The 25,869-nt window shown below is 39.9% G+C and overlaps 1 protein-coding gene across 1 annotated transcript in view; it reads right to left on the bottom strand.

Annotated features, from left to right (window-relative positions):
* Nucleotides 1-23,226, bottom strand: part of IQCH (IQ motif containing H) — a 113,065-nt gene extending 89,839 nt beyond the window's left edge. The window contains 4 exon segments of the mRNA XM_087814423.1: nucleotides 4,314-4,319; nucleotides 10,877-10,919; nucleotides 12,690-12,763; nucleotides 23,109-23,226. Coding sequence (XP_087670549.1) covers nucleotides 4,314-4,319; nucleotides 10,877-10,919; nucleotides 12,690-12,763; nucleotides 23,109-23,226 — 241 coding nt within the window.
* Nucleotides 23,227-25,869: the final 2,643 nt, after the last annotated feature.

The raw sequence follows: 25,869 nt of genomic DNA on the forward strand, positions 1-25,869 counted from the left end.
GAAGGAGAATTATGATCTACTTTAAAGCAGTGGTCAAGACACACACTATCACATTATCATTTACTACTCAATGGAGGGAAAATATGCATCCTAGTTTTGATTTAATATGTATATGCCATGATATGCAAGTCTGGCCAGCATATATCGTGAAACTCATTACCAAAAGAATATTTTAGAGGTTGCTCAAAGCTATTATCATTTTTATACAAGTGTTATTTACTTGCTCAAGGAAACTGGTCATATAAAAGTTGTGCATTTAGTTCACTTTGATGTGGTCAGCTGACCCCACAGCCTCTGTGATTTACTTTTTACAGACACATGGATGGAAGTTACTGCTTTCTTGTTCATAAGTTATCCACCAATCCTAAAAAACAGAGTGAAGCCTTTCTTTGCAGTCTTATTTGTTGTTGTTGTTGTTAATCCTTACCTGAGGATATTTTTTCCATTGATTTTTTTTTTTTTTTTTTTTAGAGAGAGCAGGAGAGAGGGAGGGGGAGAGAGAGAGAAAGAAACATCGATGTGAGAGAGACACATCAATTGGTTGTCTCCCACATGAACCCTGACAGGGAATCAAACCTGCAACCCAGGTACCTGCCTTTGACCAGGTGCTCAGTGCTTGGGTTGACACTCTAACCACTGAGCAACACTGGCCAGGGCTCTTTGCAGTCTTTATGATAACTTCAAATATGCTCATCAAAGACTTCCTCTAACAGGTCACCACTGTCACTTTCTAGGTTCCTCTTGACATACGTTCTTTTATTCTTTTTTTAAAAAATATATATCTTTATTGATTTCAGACAGAGGAAGGAACAGGGAGAGAGAGAGAGAGAAACATCAATGATGAAAGATTCATTGACGGGCTGCCTCCTGCACGCCCCCTACTGGGGATGGAGCCCGCAACCCGGGCATGTGCCCTGACCGGGAATCGAACCTCAATCTCCTGGATCCGAGGTTGATGCTCAACCGCTGAGCCACGCCTGGCCGGGCTGTTCTTTTATTCTTAAGTCTAGTGTCTTCTTAGGGACATAGCTGGAGCTGAACCCAGGTAGAATCTGAAATCACCTAACAAATAAAACCAAGGAAGCATTTGCTTTTCATTTTGTTCCTATCTGTTCTGATTGAAATCTTAAGTCATGAAAAACACTACTTTTGTTTTTGAGTGTCAAGAAGGGCTCTCTAAGAATGGGATAATGGGCAGTTTTCTCTTCTTTTTACTTTTCTGTGTGGAAAAAAATGGAATAAATGCCATTTAAAAAATAAAATTAGAAGAGGTTTTGATTACAACAGCAATATATGTTACACACACCCCTTTAAAAAAGAAAAGGAAATGTAATAGTGCCCACATCCACTGTGAAACCACTGCATGTAATTACTGAAAACTGTGCACCAGAAAAACAGCCACTCTGCCCCATGGTCTAAAGGTTCCTCGTGGCCTGGGGGGGAGGGAGCATAGATGTTTCAGGCCCTGCCTTCTCCTCGGTAAACCAGGTATCGAACTCACTGTGCTGAACGCTTCTTGCTTAGGGATTTAAGGAATAGATTGTCTTCAATATGTCAATGTTGTCAGACGTATAAGCCCATCTTTACCAAATTGTAAGATTATGCTGCTCTCTGCATTTTGAAGAGTTTTCAGAGAACTCAATAACTAATACGCCTCAGCTCTGTATTATCGTTGTGCTAGAGATTGTTCATGCTTTGTCTTTATTAAACAAATGCTAACTGATATTAACTAACAAATTCAAGGAAGAAAGCTATCAAAGAGAAGAGCGAGCCAAGAGATACATTCACAATAAAAGCACAAGAAGCAAACACAGGAAATTAAAAAAAAACCCTTCACATTCTTTTTCTTTTCTTGGGTGGAATTAACTAGACTGTCATCTCAAGCTTAAAAATACCAAAAAGCAGGTGTTAAGCCCAAAAGGGGTAATTTCTTTGAACTTTAGAAGTAGACTTTAAATAGCAGTGAGCTCTTTGTATGCTTTTAACTTAAGAGTTGTTATAGGCATAAGAGCAATGGAAAAAAGTCTTCTCGTCAAGAAGCTAGCCCTTTCTGATCTAATCAAGGTGCCAAGAGAGAATGCAAACTGTTTGGTAAATGGAAATAAATTCCTTCTCTTTGGATGGGCAAGAGTGAGTTAGAGAAGTAATGCCTCCTTTAGCAGACATCAGTACTGGCAGGAGGAGCTGCAACTCCTGGAAAAGATAAGTGGCACATGATCCCGCAGAAATGGTGCTCAGCTACATTTCTGCCTCCCTTCAAGAATGGGTTCTAATGATGGAAAGGTTTGAATTCAGAGAATAGTGACAGTGCTTCATCATTGAGAAATAGACATGCAACATAATCACGGATGGACATGTATGGAGCTGGTTGTGCCTGCCAGTCCCATGCTTGATTCTGTTATTGAGACCCTGAGACTCCTGTAAGAAGCCCAGCAATGAACGGGAGATCTGCCAGAGACTCTGGTCTCCTTGGAAATGTTAAAATATTTTGAAATTCCTTATCTTTACAGAGAGTCATTGGAATTGGGACCATCCTTGAAAATGGAACAACCTGGGGAGAAGTTTATGAAAGGAGAGGACCCTTAAGTCTCTCTGGGACAGTGCCTTTCCTTGGGGTAGGTCCAGGGCATTTAGCTACATCAGCAAATGCATTTCTGACCTTTATAAAGAATAGCTGTGTCTGAGAGTGGGTTTACAGAGTTTAACAGTGGCTCCTTGAGAACAAAGGGATTACACCTCCCTACCTTCTTGGATGATATTCTAGTAAAGACCTGCTCTCAAAGGAAACACACTCTTGGACATCAAATAGACCACTCAGGCACGGGGAAGCTATGGGTTTGGAGTCAGCTAAAGCATAACTGTAGTACATCTGTCACAGAGAATGCCACACTTGGGAGCACTTTAGACTTAGAGCAAGAAAAGACATGTCTCTCAAGAGAAAGGCTTCCCAAATTAAAGCAGTGCATCAGCATTGTGAGATCCATTGAGCAGGTAGAGACAGCCTGCTAGGAGTAAGAGCCCTGATTAAAGGTCATGGTATGCTTCAGGTTTGGGTCCTTCTGCTATTCTTCCTTTACCATTTATCTCCATGAACTTGTCTACAATTGTCTACAATTATTTCCTTCCCTTCCTTCCTTCCTTCCTTCCTTCCTTCCTTCCTTCCTTCCTTCCTTCCTTCCTTCCTTCCTTCCTTCCTTCCTTCCTTCCTTCCTTCCTCCCTTCCTCCCTTCCTCCCTTCCTCCCTTCCTCCCTTCCTCCCTTCCTCCCTTCCTTCCTTCCTCCCTCCCTCCCTCCCTCCCTCCCTGCCTCCCTGCCTCCCTGCCTCCCTCCTTCCCTTTTGGTTTAAGATGGGCTGTACTCCCAACGTAATGCCACCGATTCAATAGCCACATTGTTTCCTTCTAGTAGGGATGGCTCTCTGGCCCACACAGAGCCCAAGCCTGTAGTCATGGCTTAATTATTAGCATTCTGCTCTAAGAGAGTCAACTAGCTGGGAAATGCTCAAGGTATAATCACTAATGAGGTAACTTTGAGAGTTTCTGCAGCAGTTATTTAGGGAAAATTCCAATTCTAAAACAAATAGCAGGAAGCAGGATGATGCCTACGTGTGTAAGTCACAGATGTGAAACAAAAAAGGCAGGGCCGCTATCACCTTCTAAAATTTAGAAATAAGTGTCATGAAGAAAAATTCTAGGAAAAAAGGCATGTATTTCTAAGCTGAATGTCTTTATGAAAAATTTCCTTTTCATACATGTGGACAGCATGTGGATGTAGGATTAAACCGGAGACAAGGATCTCTAAATTAGATATAACCAAGATCTCCTGGCGGCAGATGGTCAAGTATTGGGGTAATCCAACATGGATAATATCTTTAGAGAATGATTTGCCTAGAAGGATAGACTAAATTACTTTGGAATCCATAAGCTGATGTTTAATTTCTCAAACACCCAAACATACCCATTAATAATTAGCCCAGGCAACTCCACTGTGTGAAGAAGAGTCCTCCCGGCCATCATGGCTCTAAGTGAGAGCCTAGTTCAGAGTATGAGTGGAGTGACCCTCAGAGATGAGTCTTCATCATTCCCTGAAGACCAGGGATGCCATCTATCAGGCCTGCTCTTTAATATTTGTTGAGGATCCACAACGTGCTAAACTTCGTACAGAACAGATGTCAAGACCTCAGTCTGTTAAGATGTTAGAAAGATATATACAATATTTAGAGAGATTAGCTGCCTAAACAGGATTCAGGGACTCAGCATAATCACAGTCCTGAATTTTGAAGCATGAGGGATCTTAAAGGTCACTGGCCCCACCTTTTACTCGATAGAATATTATGGACCCAGGGAAATGAGCCTTGGCCCTGAGGTCTTACCCGAAGTCAAGTCTACACTCTCTATCTGTTACGTCGTCTTGGGCAAATTACAATCTACCATGGACTGAATGTTTGTGTCCCCACAAAATTCATATGTTGAAGCCCCAGTCCTCAGGGTGCTGGTATTTGGAGGTGGGACCTTTGAGAGGTAATTAGTTCATAAGGATGGAGGCTTCATGATGAGATTAGTGTCCTTATAAGAAAAGACAAAAGAGAGATGATCTCTCTCTAGCAAGAAGGCAGCCATTTGCAAGCCAGGAAGAGTGCTCTCACCAACCAGCACCGGCCTCCAGAACTGAGAGGTAAATGTTTGTTGTTTAGGCTATACCCAGTCTATGGCATTTTGTTATGGTAGCCTGAGCCAACTAAGACAACATCCTCTCTGAACCTAAGTGTTTCTTATCTGTAAAAATGAGAGGTTCCCCATAGAGTTGCAGTGATGATCATAATACGTGTAAAGAATCTTTCTCATTTCAGCCTGTATGTTTATTACCATAGATAAGGAAACTGAGGCTCAGAGAGGTCAAGTGACTTGCCCAAAATCACAGAGCTAGCTGTTATTCCCTACCCCCATACCACCAACTCCCACAGCCCTAATTGTCAAGAACTTCCCACATAGCCCCTACCAAGCTGTGCTCTCCTTGCTCAGCCTTCCTTTTGTCAACTCCTACATCACAGTCAACCTGGCCTTGGCCTGTTATTTCTTTCTTATTTGGAAAGCAATCTTTTAAACTAGCCCTATCAACTATGAACATGCTAATGAACCATGGTGTGGTAGAAAAGTGATGGATGTGAAGTGAGAAGACCTGGGACCTAGTCTGTCAACACCTCCTGCTGTGGCCTTGGGAAGTCACTTCTTCCGTGAGAGTTTCAGTTTCCATTGGAGGATCACTCAGGGTGCTTCTAATTTTGACACCCTATGTCCTTTTGACTTAAAATGTCACCCCTCCGGGAGTATCTGCTGTTTAATAAACTCCTGGTGCTAGTCAAACCATCAAGGCAAAGGCAATGTCCCTTCATGTACCATGTAAAAGAGCCAGGGATTTTTATTCTCTTTCTACGTTTTAAATTGGAAGCTCTTTCTTGCAACTTACAAACCACGATAAAGGAATAGCTGTAAAGATGATCATGGGTGGAGAACCCCCAAAGAGTGATATTCCAGTATTTTAGGGTCTGCAAATCAACAAAACGGTTCTCAGTCTGTAGGACCTAGAAACTGCATAAGCCTTAAGTGTCCATGAAAAGTGAGAGTCAGCGCCCTTAACCTTTATAAAGAGAATAAATGGCAAAACTAGAGAACTCACTGAGTGGAGACATACAAAGGAAGAGAATTGAGTGTACAGACCACTCAGATCAGCAGCAATTTTTTAGGGATAATTTCTGCAGTTGCTTTGAAAGGCATCTTTTCTCAAACGAGTCTTCCTGAAACACTTCCTGAGGAGGGCCCCCCCCCCCGGATGAACTTATGGAACAAAAAACACGCAATGGATCCAATTCTGACTGAAGATCAAACAGAACAAAATCAGGAAGAGTTTTTTAAATACAGGGAGTATATTTTCAGTCAAATGTGAAATTTCCTTTTCTAGAGAAACATTTCTTTTTACTGCTGCATTGACTTCCCCTTGTCTGCTACCCTGCTAATATTCTCTGAGAAAATGTGACATAGTTAAGGACCATTTGGGACAATTTTGATTGATGGGAGGAACCTGCTGGGGGGAAGTACAGGGAATTGGACAGGATGGGCATCAAAAGCAGCCTGGACTTTGTTTCCTGAGAAGAGTCACAGCATCATTTTCCTTCGGTAAAGGAGAAGGAGGGAGCTTCGAAAGGGGCCTCTATCATCACGATAAAGTAAAACTTTACATTACAGTCATCCCGAGGAAAATTGTGTGTATGGCAAGTCCGTTGATCACAGATCACTAAAGAACACTTGCGGAATCCTTACATACCCACCTCTTCACACCCTCGAGGCTTACATACGGGCTCTTTATTTCCATTCTTAGCGCTTGTCACTACCTGTGACAATAGTTCTGTCTATTTTCTGCCTCCCCCACTAGAATGTAAGTCCCACAGGGGCCAAGCCTTGGCTTGTTTTGGTCACTGCTAATGCCCACTACCCAGTGCACTGCCGCGCACGGTAAAGCTCAGGCCGTGAATGAATGAAGAGTGGATACTAGAGCTCAGGCCCACAGCCACTTGGGCTGGGTCTGTGGCAAAGCTGTCCTAGGACCAGGCAAATTATCTGCAAACTCCTGGCTGGAGTTTTGGAGCACTAACAGAAAGCTCGGCCTCTTGCATCTGAAAATGGGCATAGCCTTTGACCAAGGAGTTCTACCACTAAGGTTTAGCCTAAAGATAAAGATCTACGTACAAATATGAAAGATGCTCATGGCAGTTTTATTTACAACAGAGGAAAACTGGAAATGTCATTATTTATTATTAATAATAATAATTCGACATTGATAATTTAATGTCAAACAACAGGATAGTGACTAAGAAAGTGATGGTATATCTTTAAGACAGATTATTACATGGTCACTACAATGTGTTATGAAGAGTTTTAAATCATATATGTAAAGGCTTTGATGGACTCTTAGGTGAAAAGAGTAAAATCACAGTTGAATGTGTAGTATGATACCAACCAAGGGACGTGGCAAATGCTTAAATAATGTGGTATTTTAGAGAAAAATTCCTTGCATACTTTGGCACGCTTTTCCTCCTTTCTGAACTTTCCAAATTTTCTATGAGTAATTAGGTCCTAATTTGATAAATTAAAAAAATACAAATTAAAAATGTAAGGATTTTATTTTGTGGCTTACTGATGATTTAACCTTTTTTTTCTGGTGTAAATAAGTAAAACTGTTAATTACATGTAATAAAATGTACAGTTAGGGATGCTATGAAGAGAAATAAAAACAATTTTATAATTTTTTTCTTGTCAATTCCTTCATGCAAGAAGAAATATTTTGCAAATAAAACTATATAATCTTAATTCAAAAGTTTCATGTCAAATATTCATGGGTGGCCATTTCTAACAAATTGGAAAAAATGGAAAATGGTTTTAAGAGATCCCACAGTTTTTCTTTTGTTTTTCAGATTTTTTTTCCTCTTCTTACTTTAAGATGATAAATTAAATGAGGTTTCATGAGGGAAAGTGATTCTAAAGAGAAAAAAATAGCCTTGGACTTTTAAAAAAAAATCTCATCTTCTATCTCCAGATTGAGGAGCTCTAAGTCTTGTCCAAGTCTGACCTCATTTTCTTGAACACTTTAGGGCAAGACAAGAAAGGAGACTGGATTGTTCTGGAATCACAAATCCACCGGGGAAGCACTCTGCGCTCTTCAAGAAGCAGGCTTATTCCTCCACGGGCTTGGGCATATTCAACCCAAAACTGCTGCCAGGCCTCACCTGGTGGTTTTCAAAGTCTATATTTTTAGGCTTAAAACTTTGTTCAAAAACAATAAAATTTGATGGTAAGGAGGTGAAACAGTTGACACCCATGTGTGGGTGTGAGGGGCCCATCTGCTGGGAAGTCTGCTCCTCTCCCAACCCTGGGGGCTTCGGGGGCCCTTGGAGGGGGTGTGGGAGCTCCTTCAAAACCCTGAGCTGGTCCAGTCTCCTCTTTACACAGAGGGAAATGGGACTAGAGTTGGTCTCTCTCTCTCTCTCTGTGATGTGTTCAATGTCACACATGTTGCTTGATTAAAAGATTCAGCTGACTTACCTATAAAATAATCACAGTTTTTTAACAAGAGGTTTAAGAATATATGTTTGGAAAATACTAAAGAAACAAACAATATGACAAAATGACTAAGAGAAGACCCTAAATTTGACATTAAAATGTAATCGCTCAAACTTATTTTTTGTACACTGAAGGAAATGAATTTTACAGCAGAGGTATGGTTTAGGAAATAGGATTTTCTTTTGTTTTTTCTTCTTTTATTTGGAAAATGTTTTGAAAAAAATACAGAAGAGTCTAGGGGTTAATATAGAAAAAGTACTACGGATGCATGTTAATGTTTTGTCGACTTTGTTCCAGATACGTGTATATCTCTGTGGCTCATAAATATAAGAATGTGAGCTACAGAGTCCAGCACCTTTAAACCAGAAGAATCTCCACAAGGTTGAACGGTGTTGTACTATGAGGTCCTAATGTTAGATAATACAGAATATATATCATATATAATATATATATATCTGTTTTAAGCAAAGAAGACAAATATATATAAAATTTTAATATTTAAAAAATAGGTACATTTAATATATTTATAATTATTTATAATATAAAATTTAAATGTATTTACATTATTTATATATTTACATATGTATTTAAATAAAAGAAACAACACATTAGGTGCAATTGACATCCTCTCTATAATCCTTTTTAGCCCATTCCCAGAAGTAAACACACTCATGAATTTAACCTAGACCCTAATGTCCACTAATATATTTGTTTGTTTGCTTGTTTTACCCACAAAATATACTTTTATTATCAAAATGTCAATTGAAATTAAGTGGATCTTAACATAGTTGTAAACATGACTGCCTTGAGATAATAAAAAGATTTATTTGCTGAGAGGCACTTTCAGCAACTTCAAGCCTTTAAACTAGATTCCTGAAAATAAAGACCTCAGATGTCTCGAAATTACTACAAACTCTACTACAGTTTATTATTTTATTCCTTGGGTCCCTGTGCAGAGCCTGACTGACTCAGATTTATCATGCAACTTCTTGAGTTTTGGTTATTTGGCTAACTGATCTAGAAGACAGAAAAGTCAGAGCCAAAAAAAGAAGATATGATAGCATAGGTGACAACCACTGTTCTGATATTGAGGGAAACAAATTAAAAAACACACCAGAAATTGGTTATATATATATATACATAATATTGGATGGAGGAAATGTTAAATTACATTAGGACGGCAGAAATATAATATCTTTTAGGAATATTTCATAAAAACGATTTTTAAGAACTGCTAATGCTTTGGGGCTCTGGCAGCCACACAGTCCAGTTTTGTAGTTGGGCTCTGTCACTTACCAGTTGGATGACCTTCACCTCTGCATCCAGGCCCTCCAGTAGGATGGGAATAATAATAGTACCTACTGCACAGAGATGTTGTGAAAACGAGATGCTCCATGTAAAGCGTTAGGGACAGTGCCCTAATTGTGTGGGAAGAGTTGATAACCTGGTGTATGGAGAGGCCACACATTCTGGAACTTCCCTCTGTCGTATGGATTGTCTGTAGCCCTTTATCAGCTGTGTGGGCCTGGGGACAATGACAGCACAAAGGTTTGGTGGCTGCTGTGAGCATTCAGTGGGTATGGAAGGTGCTTAGTGCAATGCTGTAAGAACACGCTCAATCAACATTAGCTGTTATAAATATTCCAGATAAATAACCCCTTAGTATTCCTAAAGCACATCCTAGTTTTAAATGCAGAAGCAAGCTCACAATTTCCTCACAGCAAGAAGTCAAGGGGAGCTAGAGGAAGGATCTAATTGCATTGATTAGTTTATCTAGAAGCAATTTGTCTAGGTTCAGGACTGTGCAATCATTGCTGTAAATGCTGCTCACTTAGAGCTCTGCAGGGTTATAAGGAGACCCCAAAGGTGGGCTTTTTTTTCCCTTGAAAAGGGGTGACTAAGCTCCCTCTGAAATTCTTACTGATAAGATCCCTGAGAAAGGGAGGCCTAGAAGATGCTCTTAAAAATAGACCAACCAATTATGGTGAGAAGTGCTTTATAGTTCTAGAGCACTTTCACCCGTGACATTAGCTCCTCGGACCCTCACAGCAACCCCGGGGGAAAGGCTGTGTTATCCCCGCCTGTCAGAGGAGGAGAGGGAGCCATGCAGAAGCTGGGTGACTTGCTCAAAGTTCCCGTTAGTAAGAAGAGAATCCAGCTCTTTGCTGCTTCAAGGACTTTCATTACCCACGCATGGCCCCGTGGAATGTTCCTGGCTGGCATGTACTTGTTGTATTGTAGGGACTGTTTCATTTTTCCAAGTTGTTACCTATTTGTTTTACTTAGTTTAGCTATGAATCCCTTACCCTTACCTATTACATCATATACGCAGTGTGTGTGCACCCTTACAAGTGCGTGTGTACTCACACATGCGTACAGATGCTGGCGGACAACTGGTGTGTTTTTTTGGTTTTGCTTTTTTACGTTTTATTTCATGTTAAGTGCACTTTTAAAAGATGAAGATCTTAGATTAAGGTTGAATACTGATGTGATTCAGCCAAATGTTGAGTATGCTAAATAGCATTTTTGGACTGAAGCCTGAGAAGTAATTCAGTCCCAATAGAGGGAAATTTTTTTTTTCTACTTTAAATGAACCATTTTTCCCCCTGAAAGCATGATGTAATTTCTTTCATAAAAGAAGAGTAAAAGAACTTTTGCTACCATCTCCAGCTGTCAAACCTGCCTCCCATATTTCTGCCCTGCAGCAAGAGGAAGGGACATCAGGTGACAGACCCCAAATTTCAACTAGTCACACAAATTACAGATCTTCTTCTCCTGAGGTCCTCTTGACCTTTTGCCTTTCCCCTACAATGAATAATGAGACACAGTTGAAATCAAAATGACTCTCATCAGCAATTTTACAAAACAAATAGAAGGCACAGTCTGCCTCCGCCTACCCCCCCCACTCCCCCAGCTTCCCCCGCTGGGCCAGCCTGTTCCCTCTTTCCGAGCAGGCAGGAGCTAATAATTAGAAAGACCTTTCCCACCCCAGACAATGACGCTCTGCTTGCCAAAGGCCCTGTTTGCTTTGAAGAAAGAGTTTGACAAAGTAAATATTTACGAAAACAACTATAACCAGATGCCCAGCCCTACTTCTAGGGGACCCGTGGAGAAATATTTACAAGAAAGGGCTTCTCCGTGTGGCACCACACTGCCCAGTGGTGGGGACTGGTCCAAGGTCTGTTCCAGCTCTGTCATGACGTCTTTCTCTTAGCCTTTTAACGTCCATGCTAGGGCACTTTTCACAGAGTGTATGAATAATTACATTTACTATTGAAGAGTCAGTTCAGAAATGTACCAATCTGGGACCACAGGAAGGAATCTTTAACTATTACTGCTTCTAGATGTAGGAAAAAAGCTTTGCGAAGTCAATAGAAAATGAAAGGCGGGCTTAATTAGCACTCAGAAAATGTCATTATTTAAAAATATTTTAAGCTTTTAATTCTTTAAACTTACTGCTTAAAACCTGGTCATCTCTGTGTTACCTGTAGATCTGCTCTCTGTAAACCTGGGGACCTGAGAGCTAGGACACGGTGAGAATCAAAACAGGTGCCCCCGCCCGCTCCCATTCCGCGCATTAGCCCGTGGCCTTCGCACAGCCTGTTAAACAGCTGAATTTGAAACAACAATGGCGCAGGCCAAACGCTAGCCTGAAGGCCTGTCTGTCTTGGGATTTGGCCATTTACATTGATTTTTTTTTAACCAACATTTTTCATGAAACACAAATATTTGCCATGGCAACTGGGGTGTCACATGACATGCTGCTACATAAACAGCTTGGAAATCTCCTACGAGGAAACAGCCCACCAGCGCTGCGAATGCAGTGAAAACATCTTGAGGAGGATTTGAGCGTTAAAGGATGAAGGTCTGGGAAGAACAGGTAACAGTCTACTATGTGGACACAGTAGGATTAATTTCTTCTGTGACACTACTCAATTTCTCTTTTCTTTTCTTTTTTTTTAAAAATGGGAGCAGCTGTAAACCTGACCACATAGGGTAAGCCCAGAAAAAGACACTGCCAGCTGTCTCCTTTCTATGGTGAAAAGTTTCAATTATCACAAGTCTGTCTGTGGTCATAAACATAAGAAAGCAAGCTCCAGAAGCCCAGCACCTTTAACCAGGCGAATCTCCGTGAGGATGAATATGTTGTACTGTGAGGTCCCAATGTTAGAGACTATAAAATTCCCCCCCTTCCTCATTAAGGTATCCATGCAAAATCAGAGAGCTTGCCTTTTTATCCTTGGCTTAAAGACAAGTGCAATACAGCAAAACATACACTATGCAACACAAATTTGGATATAAAGCAACAGCTATTGTGTTCCGGACTCCTGGACTCTTAACCAGCTGGCAGTAGTTGATCTCACAGTAATTCGACAGGACTGATAATGTCACAGCGGAGTTTACTTGTATAACAATCCCCCACCTTGTAAAAATCAAATGCATCCCAGAAACAGCTGAAATAGCATTTATTGCTATGTGAAAGGTATAATTCTATAACATGTGTGTTACCAAATATCTCGCTGAGAATATTATAGATAAGAACAGTTTTCTCCTCTTAGCTAGGAATATGAATACCTTTGCTCTTTGTTTCTTGGGTGAGGTCTTCCCTTCTGGAATCGGCTGTGGCTTCTGAGTTGTAGCGAACAGGGCTGTGGGTGGAGGTGGTGCAAAGTTACCTCTTTCAGAAAGAGAGGCCGAGTCCTTGGGCTAATGCTATTGGTCTGCACCTCGAAAGTCAAATGGCTCTGTCACCCATTGATTGTTCACTATCAGTCTTTCCTGTATCAATTCAATGAAACATTTGTGATCATTGACTTCAGAAGGAAGGCAAAAAGCACGGGAGGACAACGGTTCCATCAGAATATAAGGTCAGCTCACCTTCTGCAAACTGCCGAGGTGAAGAGGCAGAATTTAAAAGCAGGCTAATTGGAGAGTTGTACTATTTGTCTTATAAAATGTTTCACTGTGAGACTTCTTTAAATAGCCAAGTTCATTTAAAAGGTAAATTAATATCACTACATATGATGAGCTATTCTATTGTGTAGTCATTAAAAAATGATTCTAAAGAATTTAAATGGCTTGGGGAAATGATACAAGTGAAAACACAGTAAATATTATTTTTGAAATTAACTAAATCTGTAAGCAGCCACCTTTGGAGAACATATCTAGTCCATAGCATCTAGTTCATGTGCAGCATGTAGGCCCGCGTGCTAGACGATTCTTAGGAGAGAAGCCACATCCCTCCTGCTGTCTGGCAGCAAACCCAACTGCCCTTTCGAAACAGCCCAAGTCTGACATCGCCAGGGGGAAAAAGTCCTTACAACTACTCTTTCCAAGGAAGACAACAAAACACTTATTTAAATAGTTAATTGAATCACAGAAGTGAGGCTTCCTTCAACTCGCTTCCTTACTCCACCCCTTTTCTGTCAGTTTTTAGCAACAGTCTTAGAAAGAATTGACAGTTGTTCATCAAATACAGCACATCAGTGTACAATTTAGAGTCCACACCTCGAGGACTCAGCTCTCTCGCATTGCCTCAAGCGGGCTGCAAGGACTATCTGCAGCCATCTCTTAGAAAGTAGCTGGGATTCCAGAGTCTCATCACTAAAAATCAACTCCACAAAGGGGATTTGTTTGTTGCATTGGACCAACCAGGTTTTACCACTTTTCTGGTTTTCTTGGCTTCCAGTGAGCCTGCCCACCATCACCTTCTCTGCATCTGGGCACTTGGCAATAGTGCATGAAGACTCCATCGTAAGCCTACAGGTTTTAGCTTTGACCTCTGTGCTTTTCTGCCCTATGGTCCACTTGGACTAGGCCTTCCCACTTCTTTTTTGTTATTGATTTTTCTTTTTTTAGAGAGGGGAGAAGGAAAGGAGAGAGAGAGAACATCCGTGTGAGAGAGGAACATCTATTGGCTGCCTACTGGGGATTGAGCCTGCAACCTGGGCATGTGCCCTGACTGGGAATCGAATCGGCGACCTTCCGGTGCATGGGATGACAGCCAACTGACTGAGCCACACTGGCCAGGGCAAGGCCCTCCCACTTCTGAAGGTCAGTCTACATCCTGCACCCAAACTGCTCTGAATCCACAGATTTAACCAAAGAGCTTGTTATTCCTCTATCAGCAGTCTCAGTTCACTTTCTAAGTTTCAGGTTCTCGAAGCCAAGTGAAATTTAAATTCCCTTACTGAGACAGAATAGCAGCTGACAAGTTTTCAAGCTGGCATAATTTTAAAAGGTGTTAACAAAATTTGGTAGGATAAGGAACTGAAAACTTTATAATTACACATGGATAATCCACAGTTAATAATATCTCTAAAAGGTTTTTGAAGTTTTTCTTAGTCACCTGCAGAAATTCTGTCACTAAATTATAACTTCATGAAGCCGTGGATTTTATGGGACACAAGCATTTGAAGAATGTGTCTGCGCCTTCAGCAAAACTGTATCCTAAGGTACTTACAATTTTGCTACTCAACTTCCCTTCTGGAAAAGTCTGTATGATAAATTTTGGCAGAGTTAATGTCAGGAGGAAAAAACTTGTCTTTCTGGTTGAGCTTGTATGCTTCTGTGGCAGCTATTGATATGTGCCTGTCAAGTAGCCACCCCTTTCTTCCTTGCTGATTTTAGAACCCCATTTATTTTCAGGGTAACAATATGCCCAGCTATTAGGGTTGCCAGTTTAGCCAAAAATTTCTTTAAATGACACATAGTTAAATTGAATTTTAGGTAAATAACAAATAACATTTTAGTATAAGTATGCCCTGAGTGTTAAATATATTTAATATCCAATGAAGAACAGAATTTTCATGAATGGCTAAGACTAAGCATAACTTACCATACTAAGTATATAGTGTAAGTATGTCCCAAATCCTAACCCTAACCCTGTCCCTGGACATTCACTTTTCCAGCCTTTCTTGTAGCTAACAGTGGCCCTGTGACCAGTGAGTTGTAAGGGGAGGTTCGTCCAGGGTGTCCACGATGTCCCCCTCTTCCTGCCTGCAATGCGTACAGTAAGGCCCAGGTCTATAAGAGACCTCTTAGAGCCAAGAGGTGACAAGCACCAGGATGAACACTAGCAAGCTAAGGGCTGAGGCAGAAAGAGAGCCCTGAACAACTCTGTTCAGCAGCACCACCAGCCCTAGGCCGCCTACGTCCCGACTGCTTATGTGTGAGACAAACGAACCTCCTTATTTTAAGCCATCGGTGGTTAGGGTTGCTGATATTTGCGGTCACATGCTCTCCTGACTGGCACCCCTCCTGTAGGCCATTCTTTGTCTTATCGCATGTGCTAGGGCCTCAAGGACAGTGTTCAACTGTCCCTGCTTGTAATGGAGAAATAGAATGCTTCTAAAGTTTCTCTATTAAGAATATTGTTTGCTCTGGGGTTTTGGTTGAAAACAACAATCAGGTTCAGAATATTCTCTTCTACTTCTACCCTGCCCAGAGGTTTTTTCTCTTATCATTAATGTTGAATTATATTAAATGATTTTTTTTTTCATTTTGGCATATATTGAGATGATCATAGGGTTTTTCTCTTTTAATCTGTTACCATGGTGAATTATATTACTAGATTTTTCTAATATTTAATCTTCCTCACATTCCTCCTTGATCATGATGAATTTTAAAAAATACTGCTGTTGCTTAGAATGTTTGCCTCTATGTTTCTGAGATTGATCTCGCTATATTATTATTATTTATTTTTTAAATATATCTTTATTGATTTTATAGAGAGGAAAGGAGAGGGATAGAGAGAGAGAAACATCAATGATGAGAGAGTCATTGATCAGCTGCCTCCTGCACGCCCCCGACTGAGGGTTGAGCCCGCAACCCAGGCATGTGCCCTGACTGGGAATCGAACCCTGATCGTCTGGATCCTAGGTCGATGCTCAGTAACTGAGCCACGTCAGCCGGGGTCCCTACATTATTTCTTGCATTGACCTCATCCAGTTTGGGTATCAAAGTTATACTGCCTTCATAAAATCAGTTGGTAAGCTTTCCTTCTTTTCTCTTTCTATGGAATAGCATAAAATAAGAATCACCTGATCCTTAAGGTTGGCAAAGCTTACCTATCAAAGGCCTGAAGTCTTTTTTCCTCTGGTGTATTTTTGCGTGTGTGTACCTGTCCATGTGTGTGTTTAAGACAGAGAGATATTTTTTCACTACCAATTCAAATTATCTAATGGAATTGTTTTCTTTAAGTTCCCTATTGTTTTTCTTGAGTTAATTTTGGCAATTTAGATTTTTCTAGGAAAATTTTCATTTCACTAAAAAATAATAGCATAAAGTTAACCGTACTATGAATTTTAAAATATTCTATGTATCTGTAGTATCTGTCTTTTTTCATTTAAATATTATTTATTTGTGCCTTTTTAAAAATAAAATTTCAGTTCTACTGAGAGCTTAATTGACAAAAGTGTAGGATATTTTAAGTGTACATTGTGGTGATGTGATACGTGTATCCATTGTGAAAGAATCCCCCCCCCATCTAGATAGTTAACGCACATATTTAACTTTTTCATTGTTAGTGAGAGTGTTTAAGTTCTACTCTTTTAGCAAATTTCAATTATACAGTACAGTTTTACCAACCACATAGTCACGTGTTTTACATGTGATCCTCAGACATTATTCATCTTATAGCTGAAAGTTTGCATCCTTTTAATCACTTTTTACCTATTCCCCTCACCCCTCTAAGTGTTGGCAACCACTTTTCTACCCCGTGTTTCTATGAGTTTGATTTCTTTTTTTTTAGATTCCTCATGTAAGTGGCACTGTGCAGTATTTGTCTTTCTCTGTCTTGCTTATTTCACTTAGTATAATGCCCTCCAGGTTCAGCCGTGTTGTCACAAATGGCAGGATTTTCTTTTTTTAAGTGTAAGTAATGTGCCATAATATATATTAATATTTATACCTATATCTTTATATATCACATTTTCTGTATCTCTTCATCTATTGACAGACACTTGAGTTGTGTCCATGCCTTGGCTAGTGTGCATAATGCTGCAACGAACATGGGGGCACAGATATCTCTCAAGATAGTGACTTTGTTTTCTTTGGATAAATACCCAGGAATGGGATTGCTGGATCATATGGTAGCTCTATTTTTAATTTCTTAAGGAATCTCCATACTGTTTTCCATAGTGGCTGCACCAGTTTACATTCCCACCGGCAGCGTTCGATGATTCTCTTTTTACCACATCCTTGCTGGCATTTGTTATCTCTTATCTTTTCGATGACAGCCATTCTAACAGGTGGGAGGTGGTATCCCATTGTGGTTTAGGTTTGCATTTCCCTGATGCTTAGTGATGTTGAGCACCTTTCCATGTCCCCGTTAGTCATATGTTTGTAGTCTTTGAAAAAATGTCATTCAGGTCCTTTGCCCATTTTTTTTTTTAACTGGGATATTAATTTTTTTGCTTTTGAGTTACATGAATTTCTTCTACATTTTGTATATTATCCCTTTATCAGATGTGTGGTTTTACGCATATTTTCTCTCATTCCAGTGGCTGCCTTTTCATTTTGTTGGTGGTTTCCTTTGCTCTGCCCGAAGAGTTTTAGTTTGATATAGGCTCAGCTCTTTTATTTTTGTTGTTGTTGCCTTTGCTTTTGATGTCAAATAAAAAAAGTCATTGCCAAGAGCTTACCCCCTCTGTGCTTTTTTCTAGGATTTTTACAGCTTCAGGTCTTATGCTCAAGTCTTTAATAAATTTTGAGTTGATTTATGTGTATGGTATAAGACAGAGGTCGAGTTTCATTCTTTTTAATGTGGCTTTCCAGTTTTCCCACAACCATTTGTTGAAGAGGTTATTCTTTCCTCGTTGTATATTCTTGGACCCTTTGTCAAAAATTAATTGACCATAAAAACACGGGTTTCTGGGCACTCTACTATGTTCCTTTGATCTATGTGTCTGTTTTTGTGCCAATACCTTACTGTTTCAATTACTATAGCTTTGTAATATAGTTTGGAATCCGAAAGTGTGATGCCTCCAGCTTTGTTCTTCTTTCTCAAGACTGCTTTTGCTATTTGTGGTTCCATATGAATATCAGAATTTTTTTCTGTTTTTGTGAAAATGTGCCCTTGGAATTTTAATAGGGATTGAGCTGAGTCTGTAGGTTGCTTTGGGTAGTGTAGTCATCTTAGCAATACTAAGGAATATCCTTCCATTTGTTTGTGTCTTCTTCAATTTCTTTTGTAGTTTTCAGTGTACAGATCTTTCACCTCCTTAAACTTATTTCTAAGTATTTTACTCTTTTTAATGTTATTAAATGGGATTGTTTTCTTAATTTCTCTGATAGTTGGTCAATAGTGTATAGAAATGGAACTAATTTTTGTTTATTGGTTTTGTACACTGCAACTATACTGATTTAATTAATTAATTCTAATCATATTTTGGTGGCTTCTTTAAGGTTTTCTATATATAATATCATGTCATCTACCAAGATAATTTTACTTCTTCCTTTCTGATTAAATGCCTTTTATCTCTTTTTCTTGCCTAATTGCTCTGGCTAGGACTTCTAGACTTTATTCACTTTTATGTTGAATAAAAGTGGTAAGAATGGGCATCCTTGTCTTGTTCCTGAACTTAGAGGATAAGTTTTTAGCTTTTCACCATTGAGTATAATGTTAGCTGTGGGCTGTCATATATAGGTTTATTATGTTGAAGTACATTTCTTCTCTACTCAATTTGTTGAGTGTTTTTTATCATGAAAGGATGTTGAAGCTTGCCAAGTGTTTTTTCTGCATCTATTGAGATGACCATATGATTTTTATCATTAATTTTACTATTGTGTATCATATTTATTTATTTGTATATGTTGAACCATCCTTGAATCCCAGGAATAAGTCCCACTTGATCATGGTGTATGATCTTTTTAATGTGCTGTCAAATTAAGTTTGCAAATATTTTGTTGAGGATTTTTGCATCTATGATCACCAGGTATATTGGCCTGCAATTCTCTTTTCTTGTAGTGTCCTTGTCTGGCTTTAATATGAAGGTAATGTCTGCCTCATAAAACGAGTTTTGAAGTGTTCTTGCCTCTTCCATTTTTTGGAAGAATTTGAGAAGGATTGATATTAACATTTCTTTAAATGCTCGGTATGATTCACCAGTGAAGCCATCTGGTTCTGGACTTTTCTTTGTTGAGCGGGTTTTGATTACTGATTCAATCTCCTTACCAGTAATTGGTCTGTTCAGAGTTTCTATTTCTTCATGATTCATACTGGGTAGGTTTAAGTTTCTAGCAATTTATACATTTCTTCTAGGTTATCTAATTTCTTGGTGTATAATTGTTTATAGTAGTTTCTTAGATATTTAATATTTCTGTGTTATCAGTTGTATTGTCTCCTCTTTCATTTCTAATTTTATTTACTTGAGTTTTCTTTCTTTTTTTTCCTTAGTCTCGCTAAAGATCAATTTTGTTTATTTTTATTTTAAAAAACCGCTTTTAGTTTCACTGATGTTTTCTCTTGTCTTTCTAGTCTCTGTTTCATTTACTTTCACTCTGATCCTGTTAGTTTCTTTCTTTTAACTTTGGGCTAAGTTTCTTCTTCTTTTTCTAGTTCTTTGGGATGTAAAATCAGGTTGTTTGTTTTAGATCTTTCTTTTTTCTTAATATAGATGTTTATTGCTATAAACTTCTCTCTTAGAACTGCTTTATGCTGCATCCCATAAGTTTTGGTATGCTGTGTTTCTATTTTCATTTGTCTCAAGATATTTTTAAATTTTTCTCGATTTCTCCTTTGACCCATCAGTTGTTTAATAGCATGTTGTTTAATCTGCATATATTTGTGAATTTTTCAGTTTTCCTCACATAATTGAGTTCTCATTTCATACCATTTTGGTCAGAAAAAAAATTTGGTATAATTTCAATAGTCTTAACTTTATTAAAACTGTTCTAATTTGTATTTCTCTAGTGACTATAATGATGTTAAGCATTCACATATCTATTTACCACCCACATATCTTTTTTGGTAAAATGTCTGTTTAAATTTTATGCCCATTATGTTATTGGGTTGCTTGTTTTTTTATTATGGAGTTTTGAGAGTTCTTTATCTTTTCTGGACAAAAATTATTAAGTATGCATTTTGAAATATTAACTTCCAACCCGTAGCTTTTCTTTTCATTTTCTTAACACTGTCTTTCAAAGGGTAGAAGTTTAAATGTTGATGAAATTCAATATTTTTTTTCTCTTATTGATTATACTTTTTGTGTGGTATCTAAGAAATCTTTGCCTAATCCAAGGAAAGAAAAAATTTCCCCTTCTGTTTTCAACTAAAAGTTTTATAGTTTTAGGCTTTACATTTAGTTCTGTAATACTTTGTGAGTACATTTTTGCGTATGGTGCAAGGTATGGGTCAAGATACTATATATTTATCTTCAACTGTTCTAGCACTATTGGTTGAAAAGATTATCCTTTCTCCATTTAATTGCCTTTGCACCTTTGTCAAAAATCAATTGACTGTGTTTGACAAATTCCGGCATCCATGTATGATAGGAAAAAAACCACCTCTCGGCAAAATGGGAATAGAGGGAACATCACTCAACATAATGAAGGCCATATATGACAAACCCGCAGCTAACATCATACTCAACAGCGAAAAGCGAAAAGCGTTTTCCTTAAGATCAGAACAAGACAAGGATGTTTACTTTCACCATTTTAATTCAACATAGTATTAGGAATATGAAATGCCACGCCATGGAGTAGGAAGAACTGTTTGCAGTTCATGCATATTCATTCACACAGTGGTGCATATTCATCCTTGATGCCTCGCTCTCCCCCACTCCTACCCACCAACCAGGCCTCAGGGCTCCATCTCCAAAATGTAACCTGAAGTTGCTCACCTCTTTTCATGTCCACTGATACCATCCTCCACAAATCCACCATCATTTCTCATCCTTTTAACTAGCCTACTAATTCTCCCCTATGATTCTTTATCTGTAACGCAGCCAGAATCATCTTATCGAAACGTAAGTCAGATCACCTCACCCTCCTGTTTACAAGCAGCTGTTAGCTTCGCTGATACTGTCTCCTGTCCTGGTCTCTAGTTCATTTATTTTCACTTTAATCTTTGTTTTTAATCATGTTGAACATGAGATCCTCAGACATTCTTCATCTTATAGCTAACATTAAAAAACAAACATGCCTAAAATATCAAGTGATGACAAAGGTATAGATCATCTAGAGCTTTCAGTGGGCTCTCATTGTAATTAGGATTAAATCCAACTCCTCATTATGGTTTGAAAGGCTGCCACGCTGGTTCTGGTGTAGTTTAAGATGTTTAAAAAGAATGATCCTAAAATATACTGAGTGGCTTCAACAAGTTAAGAGTTTATTTTCCTCTCACACAAGAGTCCAAAGGAAGATAGTCTGAGGTTGTCAGGGCAGCTCTGCCAAACTCAGCTCGGAGCCCCAGCTCTGGCTCCACGTGCTTGCCCATCGCATCTGCGACCCAGCTGGCCTGGCAGGGGCGGGGGGCAAGGGGAGGCTTCGCTCTTTCCTTCTGAGGGCACAGCCTCCACATTTCCCTCTACACTGGTGCCGACACTCTCACTGCCCAGAACCTGGTGCCATGGCACACCTAGCTGAAAGGTGCGGTGTTCAGCCAAGCTGGCGTGTGCCCCCCGCAAGCCTGCTGCTGTGGGGAGCATGAGGACCAGGCTGCCTCCGCTCCGGCCTCTGCCCAGCCTCGCCTCCCAGCCTCCCCCTCCCAGCCTCCCCCCCAGCCTCCCCTCCCAGCCTCGCCTCCCAGCCTCGCCTCCCAGCCTCCCCCCCAGCCTCACCTCCCAGCCTCCCCCTCCCAGCCTCCCCCCCCAGCCTCGCCCCCCAGCCTCGCCTTCCAGCCTCCCCCCAGCCTCGCCTCCCAGCCTCCCCCCCAGCCTCCCAGCCTCCCCCTCCCAGCCTCGCCCCCTCTCCCCCTTGCTCTCGCCCTCCAGCCACACTGGGCTTCTTGCTCTTTGCCTCCTTGGTCCTCGAGGCCTCAGTACCCGGGCTGTCCTGTGTCTGGAATGCTCTTTCCTTGATGTTTACAGGACCCGCTCCTTCTTATCATCTGGATCGCGACGGAAGCCCCATAAATCTTCTGCGAGGCTTCCCTGGCGCTTCCCTCACACGCCGAGTAACCATCTCCTTCTCAGTGTCCAGCCCACGGTGCCTTATTTCTGGTGCTTATCCCTCACTATTATTTTATCGCTAGGGCTTACATTCTCATTTACTTACCTGGTTAATATCCATATCTCCCACTAGATGGTAAATACCAGGAGAGCAGAAATGGTGTCTGACTTTTTCTCTGCTGGATCCCCACACCTAAGTGCTACCTCCCATAAAGCAAGCATTCAACAACTATTTGTTGAACCGATGAACTGATTTAGCCAAAGCCCCTCATTTTATAACTGGGAAAGCTAAGGCCCAGAGAAAGCAAATGGCACAGAATGCAATATACAGATAATGTACCATAGAACTGTACACCTGAAATCTATATAATTTTATTAACCAGTGTCACCCCAATAAATGTAATAAACAATAAAAGGAAAGTAAATGGCTTGCCTGAGGTCCTGCAACTAGGTAGCAGGTTCTCAGGTCAGTGCTTTTCCTGAGCACCCTATTTCATTCAGCCTCTTCTTTAAAGTCTTCTAGTATCTCACCCTTGGGTAATCATTGCTCTGAGCTTCTACAGCATTAGACTTTAACATTCATCTGGTTTTTATTCTGTGCTACTTTGTATTGTTATTTATCTTTATCATTTCTGTCTTGTTTTCCCAGCCAAGCTGCAAGCCCCTTGCAAATCCCAACCTTCTAACGCATAGAGAACATAGGCCCTCAGTAGGTATTCTACAAAGAGACTCAAGTTACTTTACTCAGTAAAGGAAAACTCAGAATCGTTACAGCTTTCCTCTTGCCCTATTTTTGAAGATAGAGTTGGACACTGGCCCACTAGATTTGGGGGCAGGTAATTTTTCTGTATCCCTGACTAAGCATACCGCCAAGACTTCTTACCAGCAGCTGGAACCTTATGCGCTTCATCAAAATTGTGCAGAGGAGCCGCTCTGGGTACAATGGGTGGATTCTGAAAGGTGATCCTTGCTGTTGGTGGAATCAGTCCTCGCTCTATCATACTTAAAATCCCTAAAGGGAAGGTTAGAAGAATATGAGTTTACCTTCAAGCATTTCCCCAAAGTCTGAGCTCTATACATTGCACAGCTGTAACTTACTCAATTCCTCATCTTATCTGTGACAGTGTACCTAGTGCTTAATCCTTTGCATGAAAAAATAGGCACAGTACCTGTTTATTTAAGCCTAAATTTCTAACCCAAGGGGAAAAGTGACATTTCCAATAACTGTAAATGAAACAAGCTTGTACTAAGACCACTTCATTTTAAGGTAGAAATATAATTTCAAGGCAAACTAAAACTTCTTCATACTTATGGCATTTTCAATTATTGATGTTATTCCTTTTAAAATTCAGAGAAATCAGACACACAGTGTTAATACCTAAAGAGATCTTTTGTTCTAAAAGAAGGAAAGTCTGTGTGCTTGCAAGCAGACCCCTGTTGTTATGAGTCATAGTTTAGTAAAGAGTTATTTTTAGACATTTTTCATATCACCAGAAGATTCGAATGCCTAACCAGGTTATTTTAGCATAAATGGGCAACACGTTAGCATTCAGGTAACTAATTTACAATTCTTGGAATTGCTACTGTGTGGGCCTGGCTGGTGCCAAGGCTTTTTAAGGACAAGAGACATTGTTAAATAAGTAAACAAAAGAATAAACCAATGAATAAATGAATAATTGAACAAAGCCTACTGTCAGGGGCAAAACTTTAATCAAGGTGGATCTATTGTGTGGAAGCCAGAAACCCAGAGGCTCGGGAGTACTTGACAGAGACTTGTGACAGGGCTTTAGTTTCTCGTTGCTCTCACACAAGAAGTAAAGAACTCGGGGTCTCAGTGAAATCCTAGTGTACAAACTGTACCAAGCTGGGCCAAGTTGAAGAAGGTGAAGCACATTCTAAGAGGGACAAATATTGCTTCCATTTGCCTTATGACCTCTAATGACTTTATTATGTTATTATTAAGGGTGTCTGCCCTGGCTGGTGTGCCTCAGTTGGCTGAGTGTCATCCCACACACAGAGAGGTTGCCAGTGCGATTCCCAGGCAGGGCACATGCCAGGGTTGTGGCCTCGATTCCCAGTAGGGGGCATGCAGGAGGCAGCCGGTGGATGTTTCTTTCTCTCTCGCCCTCTCCCTTCCTCTCTCTCTCAAATCAATAAAAACATATTTTTTAAAAGGTGTTAAAGTCTAGTGTTACAGGAATTCAGAAAAAAAGACTACTGAGGGATTGGTGGGCTAAAGGAGACTTCACTTGCAAAACAATGATTCCAAGAAAATATTCAGTTTACTTACCAAAGAATCATCTGGGGAGAATTTCTTACTACAAATGGAGATTCCTGGGCCCCCGAATCTGAATTACTGAATATATGCTTTGCAGTTTGAGAACCACTAGAATTGAGGCCCAGTAACCTACATTTAAATAAGCACTCCAGGTCCATCTTTTGTACTCTGAAAGCTTAAGAACTGCTGGGCCCTCTTTGAAATTAATACTAATGTTTTAAAATATTTAGACTAATTCTTTGTCCTTACAAGTATTTTCCACCTATAAATACCAAATCTCACTTCCAAGAACTACGCCTGTTTTGCAGATGTGAAAAGCAGAGCTCCTTCTCATTCAGTATATTTTTATTACAAGAGTGAGTTTTATCCTCTGGAAATCCCAAAGAATATAAGCATGACTTTAACCCTTGCTTTAGTACAGGCTGAAGCAATTCACTTAATTTTAGACAAACGCACATGTGTGCATTTACTTTTGGAAAGAAAATGTTAAGACTATGGAATAAGAAAGAAAGACTAGTAGGTTGTTTTTCTATAAATGCTGGAACCTCTAGAGATTATCTGACCTTATAAACCCCTTTGGTTTTGGTTAGTCTACTTTACAATTCCATAGAGATTGAGGTTAATTTATAGAAAACTGAAAGCAATGCAAATAATTCTTGTTTATCCACATGCCAATAAATTCTGTCACATGGAGGGATAATTCTTCCTCCAACCCCCAAAAGCCAGTTTTGCATCTATTTGCAAATTTATTTCAGAATTGTTTAAAAAATATGTTTTTATTGAGTTCAGAGAGAGGAAGGGAGAGGGAGAGATAGAAACATCAATAATGAGAATCATCACTTGACTGCCCCCGCACGCCCCCTACTGGGGATCAAGCCTGCAATCCGCGCATGTGCCCTGACCAGGAATGAAACCATGACCTCCTGGTTCATAGGTCGATGCTCAACCACTGAGCCATGCTGGCTGGGCTATTTCAGTATTCTTGCTTTATAAATGTGTCTGTTGTTTGGATTATCCTTTGAATCAACTGTAACATTTTACAAGTTCCCTCACTTAATTAATGAGGTAAATAACAACTTTAACCTCATTTTCTGTTTGTATGAGAGTCATGGTTTTACTTTAAAATATATAAATAAAATATTCTTCAACTATTTTGGAGATAAGCAAAAGATTCACCTGAAATTGCCAGAAATGGTGCAGCCCATACAGAACCAAGCCCAGGCACATATTTTTCTTGGTTTCCACAGGTGAATTCAAAGTAGAAACAGAACTTCGTTGACTCTGTTTTTCTCAAACCCTGTGCCTTGTGTGTTGTTGTTTTTTTGTTTCATTTATGGCTGATAAGTTATTCCTGTTGTTAGCTAAA

This window comes from Miniopterus natalensis, chromosome 1 (assembly GCF_054644295.1).
Source record: "Miniopterus natalensis isolate mMinNat1 chromosome 1, mMinNat1.hap1, whole genome shotgun sequence".
Taxonomy (NCBI): domain Eukaryota; kingdom Metazoa; phylum Chordata; class Mammalia; order Chiroptera; family Miniopteridae; genus Miniopterus; species Miniopterus natalensis.